Genomic DNA, 15,363 nt, shown 5'->3' with positions numbered 1-15,363 from the left:
AAATCATAAAGAATGAACTTTAATGTACACAACGTAACCAAACAAAAAAATTTACCAGTATGTCAGGAAATCCTAGGATGAAATATAGATAATGACAAATGAATCTAATTGTATTACAAATACAAGATAGAACCTCACTGAAGGGAGTGGGGAAAAAAGCTGCTATAAAGTTTAGTAACTTTCCAAAGTTACTTAACTTTGGGGAATGATGTTTGATTAGAAATTATAAGCAAAAGTCACAAAAGCTGTATAAAAACTTATACTCTAGTTGGTAAATTTGTTTCAATCAGAGGCATAGGTTAACAATTCTAAGCCTGTTTATCATGTATACTGGCACTTAACAAATGGGTAAAATGAACAGTAGATGGTGGATGGGAGCTAGTTTTCTCAATGTTGAGGAAGGAAGTTATAGAGAAGTACAAGGAAAATAGTAAAATGAACCTTGTGGTACTGGATTCGAATTGGAGAAATGAGTACAAACTCATGTTAAGTTTAATATACATAGGCTGGACGCAGTGGCTCACACCTGTAATCCCAGCACTCTGGGAGGCTGAGGCGGGCGGATTACCTGAGGTCAAGACCAGCCTGGCCAACATGGTGAAACCATCTCTACTGGGAAAAAAAAAATACAAAGATTAGCTGGGTGTGGGGATGGGAGCCTGTAATCCCAGTTACTTGAGAGGCTGAGACACAAGAATGGCTTTAACCCTGGAGGCAGAGGTTCCAGTGAGCAAAGATTCTAACTCCAGCCTGGGCGACAGAGCAAGACTCTGTCTCAAAAAGGAAAAAAAGTTTGATACACATATAAATGCATAGATACAGAAATAGAGATATGTGTGTACATAAGTTACTACAAATAAATATAGTTACTGTCTCTACCCCAACAGGACTTAGAAGCAGTGACATCCAGTAGTCATAAACACATCCAGTGCCCAAATCTTAGTTTCTAAATACCATTTCCGAATAATAAAAGAAAGCAAGGCTCCTTGGAGGAACAGCACATTCTATCCACCGGGCAGAAAAATACAAGATGAGTTTGGAGCATCTTGAAGAAAGCAAGGGAGTGCTTAAAAGTCAAAAAAATGGAACATGCCAAAAGGATTCAAGTACCAACCTAAAAATACTCCCAATAGCTAAGGCTGAAAAATTCTGAGCAACAAAATAGTGTGGGATTGGATTACCTTCCAAAGTACAAAACAAATATACATGAGTCCATACTGATATAAATAAGTTGAGTGGGGGAGGGGCAGAGAAAACCTTCCTTAGAGAAGAATTCGAGTAATATATGTAGATATTTCCTCATCCAAAAGAGTGGGTTGGACTTTAGCAACTCATAACCAAAGAACAGAATATGGGAAGAGGAAGATAGCAACTTTACAACAGAGAAAACTGGCAAACACTCACTACCTTAACCAAACGAACAAGGTTAACCTCACCAACAATAATTTCACATAACCCCAACTTATAATGAAGCCATTATACCTCTGTGATATTCATCCCCAAAACCAGTAACTCCAATCTAGTTGGGGGGAAAAAAATCAGACAAATGCAAATGAAGGAACATCCTACAAAATGCCTGACAGGGTTTCTCAACACTGTCTTGGTCATGAAAAATAAAGAAAATTTAACAACTTGTCACAGATCAGAAAAAACTAAAGACATGATCACTAAACACAATGTGGAATCCTTGATTAGATCGTAGAGCAGAAAAAGGATATTAGCGTAAAAACTGGTGAAATCAAATAAAATCTGGAGTTAATTGTACTGACCAACTACTATTTTTAGTTTTAACGAATGTACCATGTAACAGTAAGGTGTTACTGTAAGATGTTAACAGTAAGGGAAATTGGGTAGGAATATATAGAAATTCTGTACTACTTGTAACTTTGCAGTAAATCTAAAACCATTCCAAACTAAAAGGTTATTAAAATAATAATAAACATGAATAGTACATAAATCTGAAGTCATTTAAAGAGCAGGCAAATATCATGAAATTCCTCACTAAATCCTGACAGTGTCACTATTTTCCACCACAGAAAAATATGGTCCCCATTGGTTTCTTAAGAAAATAAGAGATACGTATTTCCAAGTCCCTAAAATAAAAGCTATAAACTATAAAAGTGTTTACCTAAAATAATTAACAAAATGATTTTTAGATAATTATAAACAGCAAGGATTTTAATCTTATTCATTTACACATTTATTTATTTATTTAGTGAGATGGACTCTTACTCTATCACCCAGGATGGGGTGCAGTGGCACAATCTCGGCTCACTGCAACCTCCGCCTCCCGGGTTCAAGTGATTCTCATGCCTCAGCCTCCTGAGTAGCTGGGATTACAGGCGAGCGCCACCATGCCCAGCTAATTTTTATATTTTTAGTAGAGACAGGGTTTCACCATGTTGGCCACGCTGGGTCGTGAACTCCTGACCTCAAGTGATCCATCCACCTCAGCCTCCCAAAGTGCTAGGATTACAGGCATGAGCCACCACACCCGGCTTACATACTTATTTTCCACCAGAAATTAGTGTTGCTCCCCTTTACGTGGATTTAACAATTGTTTAGAATCACATGTATTCATTTATTAATAGAAAATGTCCTATTCCACAAGCAATTGTATACACAAGAAGCCCTCATACATATGTAATGTTTAACTTAATAATCCAGCAGAAAAAAGTTATTTATGCAAAACCTTTACTAATAAATATAACTGGCTTCACCAGCCAGGCACAGTAGTTCACACCTGTAATCCCAGCACTTTGGGAAGCCAAGATGTAAGGATTGCTTAAAGCCAGGAATTCAAGACCAGCCTGATCAACATGGTAAGACCCCTACTCTATTAAATGTATATATTTATATATATATATTTATATAGCTTGTCTGAAGGCTAGTGAGTTATCTCAACAGATTATTCACAGTTACATATTGAACTCCTTATTCTAGTCTTTCTTCCCTTCTCACTACTACACTTGACTAACCTAGTTTTTAAATTTAAAAATAATATTAACTGCTGCCTTCATTCATTATTTATTGTGTAACCAAAATAATTTTCTTCCATATATCCTTTTCACTCATTCATTCATCTATTTATAAATTTATTTAATAAGTTTAGCAAAATACCTATTATGTACCAGGATTGTTTCTAATTATGAGGATAGAACAATAAATAAGACAGGCAGGTCTCCATTCTCATGGAACATATATTCTAAAGGAGAGAGGCAGACAGTAAGTAACAACTTAAGTAACTTCAAATTGTGATAAACACTATAAAAGAAACAGAAATATTTATTTCACTGCTATTCTATGTGCAATACAGAAAAACAGACTACTGCCAAAAAAAACAGACAGGAAGAGCACCTTTAAGTGTGTGACAACTAAATTGTTATCTGAAGGATAAAAAGAGTCAAGAAAAGATCTGGGGAAAGAAATGTCTAGGAAGAGAGAATAGCAAATGCAATGGCCCTAAGGTAAAAGAGTGTAGCATGTTGCAACAACTAGGGAGAAAAAAAATGGCCAAAGTTTTCTGTTTGTTTTTCATTTTGTTTGAGATAGGGTCTCACTCTGTCACCCAGGTTGGAGTGCACTGATGCAAACAAAGCTCACTGCAGACTTGACCTCCTGGGCTCATGAAATCCTCCCACCTCAGCCTCACCAGCAGCTGAGACTACAAATGTGTACAACCAAGCTTGGCTAATTTCTTATTTTTTCTAGAGACAGGGTCTCGCTATATTGTCCTGGCTGATCTCAAATCCTGGGCTCAAACAATCTTCCCACCTCAGCCCCCGACACTGCAGGGATTACAGGTATGAGCCACCATGCCTAGACCAACAAATGTCTTGTTAATCCTGAAACATAGCAAACAAGGAAAATGATAAAAGATAGGAAGGATAGGGTAGGCACAGGCCAAATCATGTGGGCTGAAATAAAAATTACGTACAATTAAAAAATTACTAATGAGCCAGGCGAGGTGGCTCACGCCTGTAATCCCAGCACTTTGGGAGGCTGATGCAGGCTGATCACCTGAGGTTAGGAGTTCAAGACCAGGGTGGCCAACGTAGTGAAACCCCATCTCTACTAAAAATACAAAAATTAGCCGGGTATGGTAACGTGTGCCTGTAGTCCCAGCTATTCGGGAGGCTGAGGCAGGAGAATCGGGAAGCGGAGGTTGCAGTGAGCCGAGACCCTGCCATTGTACTCCAACCTGGGTGAGAGTGAGACTCCGTCTCAAAAAACAAACAAAAAATTAATGATTTTAACTAGCACAGTCACATTAACCAATTTACATTTTTTAAAATTCTAAAACATACACTTGTAACTATAATTTAATACATAATTCAAGGCTAAATTTGTCATCATTCAATTTGGAAACTTGGTATCAGACAAATAACATAATAATCTAGTCAGATTAGTCATTCAATCATTCATGAAGCATTTGGCCAGCTCCTGCTCTGTGCCAGATAGCTCTGGGCGTTGAAAATACAAAGATGATAGTGGTGATGTCACCTTCCACTCTGAGCAATAAATACAAAAATGATAATGATGACATCATCCTCTATTCTGAGTAATCTAGTTTTCTTAAGGCCTCAAAGCTGTAGTTCTCTAACTCTGCTGTGTATTAAAACCACCTTTAGTGCATGGTAAAAAATGCAAATACCTGGGTCCCACCTAGCAGTAATTCTAATTCAGTAGGTTTCCGATCATCCGTCACCATATTTTGAGGTGAAGAATGAAAAATAAAATCACCTGTAATTTATAAATTACATTTCTCCTTGGTCCTCTTAAGAATCATGCCAAAATGAGCCACTGTAATTAATGGAAGGAGTATGCACAACATGTGTTTGTAAGAAGGACTTGGAGTCAGTATGCAGAGAGAGATTAAGATTGTTCAGCAAGATTAAGATTAAGACTGATAAGAGTTCTTGGTTTCTTTTTTAATTGCCAAGAAAGAAGTAAAGATTTCTACATACCAGAAGTCTGCAGGACCTTTCAGAAAGTCCACCAAATCAGAACCATTTTCATAATAATACTAAAATAGTATTTGTTTCTTTCACTGTATTGGGATTTGCCCTGATGGCTCAAAAGTAACTTTGAGCCAAGCATGGTAGATCATGCCTGTAATCCCAGCTACTTGAAAGGCTAAGGCAGGAGAATCCCTTCAATCCGGGAGGCAGAGGTTACAGTGAACCAAGATGGGGGCCACAGCACTCTAGTCTGGGCAACAGAGCAAGACACCATCTCAAAAAAAGTAAAAAAAAAAAAAGGAACATTGGATAAAACTGTTGATGTGCAAAGCGTAGTGACTACGTTTTCACCACCACAAACTCACCAAAATTTTTAAGTCAGTTTCACTTAAGAATGTCCTTGATATAGCTGCAAATATTACACATTAAATCTCAGCCCTTAAGTATACAACTTCTTAATATTAATAGTCTGTGCACTTAAATGGGTAGAAAGATGGCTGTCTCAAGAAAAAGCATTTTACGAGTTGCAAGCTGAACCCGCTAGCTATGTGCTTTTTTACAGACTACAATTTCTCTTGAAAGAACAACTAGTTACTTAACCTTTGGTTTCCTTGAAAAGGTATAGTGGGCTTGTCACATCAGAGAAAGCAACCATCAATATTTAAGCTTCAAAAAAATTAGAATTTTGCAAAACTTTTTCTATCACTATGGGTTTAACAACTTCCCTAGTCAAAAACATTTTTTATAGAGAATGGTGATGATATTAACAGGTGTGATTCTTTCACAATGAATAATGAAATGTGTAAACATTTAGATCTGCATAACTCAATAAACAAATATTTTGCAAATGACTAATGCATGACGTTAAAAAATCCTGCAAGGAAAAAAGATACAATCAAAGTGGAGGATAAACCAACTAGATTCACAGATCTTAATGAAAACTTTACTGAAATGTTTTCAAATTCTACACTGCAATTAATCTTTGAGAATCTACCTTTAAAAGGTACACCATCTTGATTGTTTTGACTGTTTCACAGATATATTAAATATATGTAACTTAGGTAACTTATCAACTATATCTCAATAAAATGATTTTTTTAAAAAAGAAACTACCACATGTTGAGTTTCAGTGTAGCATTAAATATGGCTATCCAGCCGGGCACGGTAGTGCGTGCCTGTAGCCCCAGCTATTCGGGAGGCTGTGGCCGGAGGATCTCTTGAGTCCAGGAGTTCTGGGCTGCAGTGTGCTATGCCGATGGGGTGTCCACACTAAGTTCAGCATCAATATGGTGACCTTCAGGGAGCGGGGGATCACCAGGTTGCCTAAGGAGGGGTGAACTAGGTCGGAAATGGAGCAGGTCAAAACTCCCATGCTCATCAGTAGTGGGATCGTACCTGTGAATAGCCACTGAACTCTAGCCTGGGCAACATAGCAAGACCCTGTCTCTTTTAAAATATATATATATATATACACATATATACACCTATATATATACATATATATATTATACGTATATATATATACGTATAATATATATATGGCTATCCATGGACAACATGGCGAGATGCTGTCTCAAAAAAAAAATAAAGTCTCCAGCCACCTCTTAACTCATATAATACTACTCTGTTCCAGTTCACTTCATTTTAGCTGCAACGACCTTGCTTACTGGGTCTTCCTCAAATATTCCAGGCCTACTCTAGACTCAGAACCTTTAAATTTGCTGTACCCTCTGCCTAAAATTATCTATCCCCAGATAATGTACAATACAAGGCTTGTTTTTTTACCTAATTCAGGCTTTTTTTTTCTTTTTTGAGACAAAGCCTCAATCTGTCACCCAGGCTGGACTGTAGTAGTGTCAATATGGTTCACGGCTGCCTTCATCTCCTGGGCTCAGACAATCCTCCTGCCTCAGCCTCCTGTGCAGCTGGGACCACAAGCACATATCACTATATCACTACATCCAGCTAATTTTTTTATTTTTTGTAGAGACAGTGGTCTCATTTTTTTGCCCAGCCTGGTCTCCAACTCCTGGGCTCAAGCAATCCTCCCATCTCAACCACCCAAATGCTGAGATCACAGACCTGAGCCACAGTACCCAGCTCAAGTCTTTACTCAAATGTCATCTCAGTGAAGTCTTCCCTTTCTCACCCCCACACCCAGAAGGAGTTTTGCTCTTGCTGCCCAGGCTAGAGTGCAGTGGAGCCATCTCACTGTAACCTCTGCCTTCCAGGTTCAAGTGATTCTTCTGCCTCAGCCTCCTGAGTAGCTGGGATTACCAGCACACGTCACCACGCCCAACTAATTTTTTGTATTTTTAGTAAAGACAGGGTTTCATCATGTTGGCCAAGCTGGTCTCAAACTCCTGACCTCAGGTGATCTACCCGTCTTGGCCTCCCAAAGTGCAGGGATTACAGGCGTGAGCTACCACACCCAGCGGAAGTCTTCCCTTTCAATGCTGTTTAATATTGCAACCTTGACCCCCGAGCACTGAACGTTCCCTATACACCAGCTATGCTTTGTTACTCTCCATAGCACTTTCCTCTATCTAACATACCATATTATTTTCCTTTTTTTCCCCATGACACAGTCCTCAGGATGTCCTGAGAACACGTACTTGATTTTTCTTACTTTATTCATCTGTCTTCTCCAATTAAAATGTAAACTCCAGGATTTTTGAGTGTTTCATCCCCAGCTATTCACCTAGTCCCTACAGCAGTGCCTTTCACATAGCAGAACTCAAATTCGTTCAGTATATAATTACTGAATGTTAAATAAAGCTTCTTCAGAAGTGCCATAAATTCTGTTAGGTCCAATTCAAAGGCTACGACTAGCCTAATTAAAATATACCAACTATTCTGTCAGGATTATATATGTATTATATTATACTTATAATTATATTATACTCAGTATTCCTAAGTGTTTTTAGTTATGCTTTTATTATTTTTATAATGTAAGATATTACTTGACAATTACAAGGATGTTTACTGATTCCAAATAGTTCAACTTCTCACTTACTCTGGCATAAATATAAATGGAAAAAACAGTAGTTTTCAGCCAGAAGTCCTGGGTTCATATCTTAGCTCTATAATTTACCAGTTACAATTCATGCAAGTCTCCTCCAAGTCTTAGTTTTTCTTCTTAACAGTAAGCTTTTGCCAGAAGTCCTGAGTTCAAAACCCCACTCTAACATTTACAAGTAATGTGACTCAGACAATGTAGCCTCCTCCAAGTTTTCATTTCTCATCTATAAAATGGCAAGGTGAGAATGGGATTAAAGATTTACCTGAGACCAGGCACTGTGGCTCATGCCTGTAATGCCAGTACTCTGAGAGGCCCAGGAGGGCGAATCACGAGTTTGGGAACCGTTTCTACCAAAAAACAAAAATTAGCCAGGTGTGGTAGCATGTGCCTCTAGTCCTAGCTACTAAGGAGGCTGAGGCAGGAGAATCTCTTGAACCCAGGAGGCGGAAGATGCAGTGAGCCAAGATCGCACCACTGCATTCCAGCCTGGACAACAGAGGGAAACTCTGTCCCCCCAAAAAAAAAGAGAGACTTGCCTTGCATTATCTACCCTATGCCTAATCATGGGGCTATTGTAACAATTAAAAATGTATGAAGAAATCCCTTATATAAGTCATAAATAATATACATGTATGAGTTAAATGTCCATACTGTAGTTTGTGGAAAATGAAGTAGGACAGAATAAGTTCAGTGTTTCAGGAAGCATATTTTACCATACCTCCTTGCCCCTAATACTAAACTCTAATCTTAGAGTCAGACTGGTTCTTCAACTTACTTGTTATACCTTAAGTAAGTTACTCAAGTCACTGTTTCCACATCCACAAATAGAAATAATACCTACCTTAGAGGATCTTCTTGATTGAGGATTATGTACATACATACGTAATATACCTATGAAATATTCTTAGTGAAAGACTTTTTGTAATTTTCATCTTCTTTCAAATGGAAAAAAACCTCAAAGGCAGTTGACATGAACCAAGAAGATGATTTTGACTTGGAAACTGCATATGAAAGGACAAGGAAACTGACAACTAGAAGTAATCAGGAAATTATATCAAGTTTCCTATTAAATTTGTTCTTTCCTTCTTGCCTTTCTCCAAGGTAAAATAGGATGGGATGCAAAAAAAAAAAAAAATCAGCATACAGAAACCTGTATTTAGTAACATAAAAGAATTCACTTCAGAACTAAATTTTATTACATAGTCTTTCCAAAGAGAAATATTTTTATTATTCAGTTTTTCAATTTCTTACACACCAAGATCTATTATTTTGACACTCTTATCTTTTTTTACACAATCAAACTTCCAGCAAATATTTTACACTCCTCAACTTAAGGTACTTGCCAAAAATATTAAGTTGTAGTTTTCCAGCTATAGAACCCTGATATCATTTTATTAAATGTTTAGAAACATAGAATAAAAACAAAAACTAAAACTGCATTTAAGATATGTATTATATAAATACTTGAACAATGCTCTTTGAAATTATCAGACTTCGATATTTCCTCAATTCCATGACAGCCATGATGATAAGATGTACCATCAATAATATAACCACCATTTTCCAAGGGAAAAAAAGCAAAGAAATTTTCTATTTCTATTTCCAAGGGAAAATGTTACATAGGGTATATTAAATCTGTGAATATCCACCAAGGTATATACTTGATTTGTATACTTTTTCAATATATGTTTATTTCAACAAAAAAAATTTAGTGTAATGTCCTGCTGCTTCACAAACATAGCATACATATGCTGCAATTGATCTAAATATGAAAGATAAAAAGAGAAAGCTCTTAGGAAAAATCACAGGAGAGTAACTTCATGACATTCAGATAGGTAGAGATCTCATAAATGGGAAAGAATAAAAGCACTAACCAACTGATAAACTGGACTTCTTTAAAATTAAGAACTTGGCCAGGCATGGTAGCTTATGCCTGTAATCCAGCATTTTGAGAGGCCAAAGCAAGAAAACTGTTTGAGATCAGGAGTTTGAGACCAGCCTGGGCAACAAAGTGAGACACCATCTCTACTAAAAATTTTAACAATTAGTCAAGCATGATGGTGCATGCCTGTAGTCTTAGAAACTCAGGAAGCTGAGGCAGGAAATCACGAGACCTGGAGTTTGAGACAGAGACCCCCATCTCTACGAAAAAAATTAAAAATTATCCAGGCATGATGGCGCATGCCTATAATCCAAGTTACTTGGGAAGCTGAGGCAGGGGGATCACTGAGCCCAGGAGTTAGAGGCTGCAGTGAGTTGTGATCACACCACTGCCATCCAGCTTGGGCAACAAAGCAGGACCCTGTCTCAAATAAATAAATAAGTAAATAAACAAGTAAAAGTAAGAACTTTAATTCACTGACACACCAAGATTCTAAAAGAGCAGAAGATAGGAAGATAGTTGCAATATGTATCTAACTATCTAACAAAGAAATGTAGCCAGAGGTCAGGTGTGGTGGCTCAAGCCTGTAATCCTAGCACTTCAGGAGGCCAACGCAGGCAGATCACGAGGTCAAAAAATCGAGACCATCCTGGCAAACATGGTGAAGCCCTGGCTACTAAAAATACAAAAAAAAATAAGCTGGGCATGGTGGCATGCACCTGTAGTCCCAGTTACTTGGGAGGCTGAGGTAGGAGGTTGCAAGGAGCTGAGATCACGCCACTGCACTCCAGCCTGGCAACAGAGCACTCAAAAAAAAAAAAAAATGTAGACAGAATGAGAACTGCAAGTCAATATAAAAAAAACTAAACCACCCAATAGAAAAAAAGGGCAAAAGATTTAACAGACACTTCGCAAAAGTAAAAATCCAATGGGCAATAAACATGGGGTCTCTAACATGAAAAAATGCTCAACTTCATTAATCATCAGGAACATACAAATTAAAACTTATACCCCACTATCACTATACGACCTTCCAGAATAACTAAAAAGACTGACAATACACCAAGTACCAGCAAAGATGAGAAGTAACCAGAGCTCTTATACACTGCTGGTAGGAGGGTAAATTTGTAAAACTTCAGCACAATCTACTGAAACTTACCATATGCATAGACCACGATCTAATTACTCCACCCTTCAAAAATCACATATACATTAACTACAAAAAGGTGTAAGTGTTAACAGCAACAAAACTAAAAAAAAATGTCTATCAATAGTAGAATAAACTGGTGTCATCACAACAGAATGAACAAAGTACAATATAACAGTATTAATCTTACAAATGTAATATTGAGCAAAAGAAGCTCAAAGGAGCCAGACACGGTGGCTCACACCTATAATCCCAACACTGTCAAAGGCTAAGGGACGAAGACTGCTTGAGCCCAGGAAGCTGAGGCTGCAGTGAGCTATGATAGAGCCACCGCACTCTAGCCTGGATGAGAGAGAGAGACTGTCTCCAAAAAAAAATGGGGGACTGGGCAAGGTGGCTCACGCCTGTAATCTCAGCACTTTGGGAGCTCGAGGCAGGCGGATCACCTGAGATCAGGAGTTCGAGACACAACCGACCAACAAGATGAAACGCCATCTCTACTAAAAATACAAAAATTGGCCAGGTGTGGTGGCATGTGCCTGCAATCCCAGCTACTCAGGAGGCTGGGGCAGGAGAATCACTTGAACCTGGGAGGTGGAGGTAGCATTGAGCTGAGATCGGGTCACTGCACTCCATCTTAGGAAACACAGCAAGACTCCATCTCAAAAAAATAAAAATAAAAAAGAAGCTCAAAGAATACATACTATATAATTCCACTGATACAGAATTTGAAAACAGACAAAATTTTTCTATGGTCTTAGAATACAAGGAACATGGAATGTGGGGAGGGGCATCTGTTGGGAATTCCAGTACTGATGTGCTTCTTGAGTACTCATTATGTGAATGAACTTATTCATCTAGCTGAACTTGTTTAAAATATGTCATAGTTTAAAAATCTTACACTCACTGGATCCCTAACTGGAAGAACAGGATTTGTAATCCCTTCCTACCACCAAGATTCTTCACCTATACCATGATTAGAGACAGGCAGCAGTCTTACATCAGCCCCACCACTCTGTAAACATTTGTATCCCTGTCCATATATGCTACCAATACCTACCACTTGCTAATTACCTACTATATGTCAAGCACTTTAACATTCAGCTAAATACTTAATGAGCATCTTCTATGTACAAAGCCCGTGTTGAGTACTTACAGTACAAAAAAATGAGTAAGACATGGTACCTGTCGTACCATATACACAGATAACAAGAAACATCAAAAACTACGCTGGGGAGGCAAAGCACCAGGGTAGGTTTCTTGGAGGTGTTAACACTTGAATCTTTAAAAGAAGAGTAGGAATTATCCTGACAAAGAACATTTCAACAGAGGGACCAGTTTGAGCAAGAGCACAGGGGTAAGAAATAGCATGATGTATTTAAAGAAATAATGCACAACTACTAGATGTAATTTAAGGTGGGTAAAACCAAAACTGGGTTGGGGTAGAGGACGGCGGTCATAGAGATAGAAAGATGATGGCAAATTATGAGGGGATGTAGACCTTATCCAACAGGCAAGATAAATGTGTAGTGTTTCCCAATCCAATGTTCTTCTTTTTTTTTTCTTTTTCTACTTTTGAATCCAATATTCTTTCCTCCTGCTCTAAACCTGCTCAAATACCCTTCCTTCAAAGCATAATTCAAATCCTACCCCAAAATGATTCTACCCTCCCTCCTCAGAAGTCCTAAAAGCATATCTCAAAATAATGGAATTAAAGCTGTAGCAAATCTGGAGAAAACAGACTACATTTCAAATATGCTGCTGGTCCAGAGATCAAACTTTTTTTGACAACTGCTAACCTACACTAGCTAGGGTTTGGCCAATTTTTTCTATAAAGGGCCAAACAGTAAATATTTCAGATTTTGTGTGTCACATACAGTCTCTACAGCATTTCATGGTTTTGTTTGTTTTTTAAACAACCCATTAAATACTAACAACCATTCTTAGCTACTGGACCTTACCCAAAAAAAAAGGCGGGGGGGGGGGCTGCAGCTAATTAATCCCTGCTACACACCCATAGAGAAGTGAGAATGAACCTTCCTATAAGATTAATTTTCCTAAAATGTTACTTGTGTTACACTAGTCCCCTACTCAGAAACCTCCATTGGTCCTCTCTCTCTACTGAATAAGTCCAGTCCCAATGATGTCTGGCATTCATAGGCCATCTGTACTCTAGGACCAGTCTACTACTCCAGGCTCATGAACTATGCCCCTGTGTACCTTCCATTCCTATTAAACTGAGCTATCTACATTTACCTGCCTCTGTTATCTATGTGGTGTTTCTCAATCCAATGTTCTTTCCTCCTGCTCCAAACCTGCTCAAATACCCTTCCTTCAAAGCATAACTCAAATCTTACCCCAAAATCATTGTACCCTCCCCAGAAGTCCTAAAAGCATATCTCAACTTACCTGATATTTATTTGCTGCCCTAAGTTATTGCTTACTTGAAATAAACTGAAAATTCCTTGAGGGCAGGAAATAATTTATGTTACTCTCTATCAATGGATCCAGCACATAACGAGGGGTAAACACAAAGAAGATATGTGTGTGTATATATGCAATATTTATATATGTACCCACAAGCTTTTTCCTGAAATAGCCAGATAACTAAAACAAATGTGTTTTCACCCTTATTTATGTCAGTAATAAAACACATTAATTCCATGGACACAACTTGAATGCTGTAGGAACCACAGAATGACAAACCACAAAAACCCCTCCATCTCCTATTACTCACACTTTTTTAGGACTAGTATACTAGAAAAACAACACAATACAAGTACAATTTTTCCAATGGTCAATGTTATCAATGTAGGTACACTGGCAAATATTAAAGACAAATGTTACTAGACCCAGTCAAAGTTTACTTATCTGTAGTTGTACTTCATTTATTTTTAAATACAAAATAAGCTTTTACAATTAAATTGCTTCAAATCTACCCTCAATTATTACTCGTTTAAAAAGTCAAACACCAACTCCCCCCCAAAAAAGTCACATATATGGCCTTAATTTTAAGGTTCTCTATGACAATGTATATTATCAAAAATGGCATTATTGGTTTCACTCGGAATTTAGGGAAATAAGAATACATTTAGAATTTTTAAGAAAATAGTCCACTTTAGTTCATTGTTGATAAGTAACAATAATCACAGAATGTTCTGAGCTGGATTAACGAATTCATCTTAGATCTGAAAAGACAAACCAAATAACTCTTTCCAAATCCTATGCCCTATAAGATTATAAAAAGAATGTTCAAGAATCTATAGAAATTCCTTCAGGATCACTTGCCCACATTCCAATGCAAACTACAACAAAAGTTTAAAACATTGAACTTCTGGCAGGGCACAGTGACTCATGCCTGTAATCCCAACACTTTGGGAGGCCGAGGCGGGCAGATCACGAGGTCAGGGGTTCAAGACCAGCCGGGCCAAGACTGTGAAACCCCGACTCTACTAAAAACAAAAAGGTTAGCAGGACATGGTGGTACGCGCCTGTCATCCCAGCTACTGCGGAGGCTGAGGCAGGAGATTCACTTGAACCCTGGAAGCAGAGGTTGCAATGAACTGAGATAGCGCCATTGCACTCCAGCCTGAGAGAAGCAAGACTCTGTCTCGAGGTGGGGGGGGGGGGCGGGGAACCACTGAACTTGAACTTCTCTACATCTTTTCCCATTCAGTGAACAAGAATAATTTAACTGGCATTCTCGGGCTGTGAGAACTGATTAAATGTTTATGAAGTACTTTAGGACCATGAAGGAAAGCCACTGTAACCATAAAATGTCATATTCGCTTAATGCAAAACTATAGCTACCTGTTAGCTATACCTGCAAATCCAATCCTCACAATTCTTTTGTGTCTCCCTAACACAGAAAATCTTCAGTGAGTCATGTATTTCAGTAAGGTACATGTATTTAATGAGCTAGTTTAGCAACCGAAGAGAAATGAATTTTCTTCCAAATCTTTGCTTTCTCACAGGCCATGTCATTCTCCAAGCCAATTCTTTGCAAAGAGAAACATGATCCGATTCATATGGGGAAGTTAGGTCTGGTTATTGATAAGCCAATACCAAATGACTGAAGACTATGAGGAATCACAGTAGAACTTTGTTAACATACCAGAAATGTGACTCCTGAAAATAGTCCCAGAAAACAGGCGTTCTAACAAGCACTTTAAAGGGAAAGTCCCTACACTCTTAAAGAAAGAACTCTAAAATGTTTTTAGACAGCGGAGACAAGACTCAACTCAAAGATTAAACTTAATTCATTAGGTAGTTCTATCACCTGCCTGGTGTTCGGCGACCAGTGACTAGGGCGACTGCTCAGGAAAAGTGCTGATGCCATCTCCAGCTGCCC

The 15,363-nt window shown here is 38.2% G+C and overlaps 1 protein-coding gene and 1 pseudogene across 17 annotated transcripts in view; both read right to left on the bottom strand.

Annotated features, from left to right (window-relative positions):
• The window catches only part of MEMO1 (mediator of cell motility 1), a 140,423-nt gene that overhangs the window by 123,364 nt on the left and 1,696 nt on the right, over positions 1–15,363 (bottom strand). Inside the window, exons 3-4 of one of the 16 annotated variants that reach the window (XM_054245069.2) lie at positions 11,568–11,673; positions 2,744–2,757 (exon numbers count right to left, since the gene is read on the bottom strand). The exons of the other annotated variants lie outside the window; for them this stretch is intronic. Coding sequence (XP_054101044.2) covers positions 2,744–2,757; positions 11,568–11,673 — 120 coding nt within the window. The remainder of the gene's footprint in view (positions 1–2,743; positions 2,758–11,567; positions 11,674–15,363) is intronic. 16 annotated transcript variants of the gene reach the window in all.
• Positions 1–15,363, bottom strand: part of LOC128929647 (non-histone chromosomal protein HMG-17 pseudogene) — a 50,306-nt pseudogene that overhangs the window by 34,171 nt on the left and 772 nt on the right. The window contains exon 2 of the transcript XR_013526688.1: positions 1–15,363. This exon is cut by the window's left edge and continues 34,171 nt beyond it. The product of XR_013526688.1 is annotated as a non-histone chromosomal protein HMG-17 pseudogene (transcript).

Source organism: Callithrix jacchus, chromosome 14 (assembly GCF_049354715.1).
Source record: "Callithrix jacchus isolate 240 chromosome 14, calJac240_pri, whole genome shotgun sequence".
NCBI lineage: Eukaryota > Metazoa > Chordata > Mammalia > Primates > Cebidae > Callithrix > Callithrix jacchus.
This window is presented reverse-complemented; position numbering and strand designations above follow the sequence as displayed.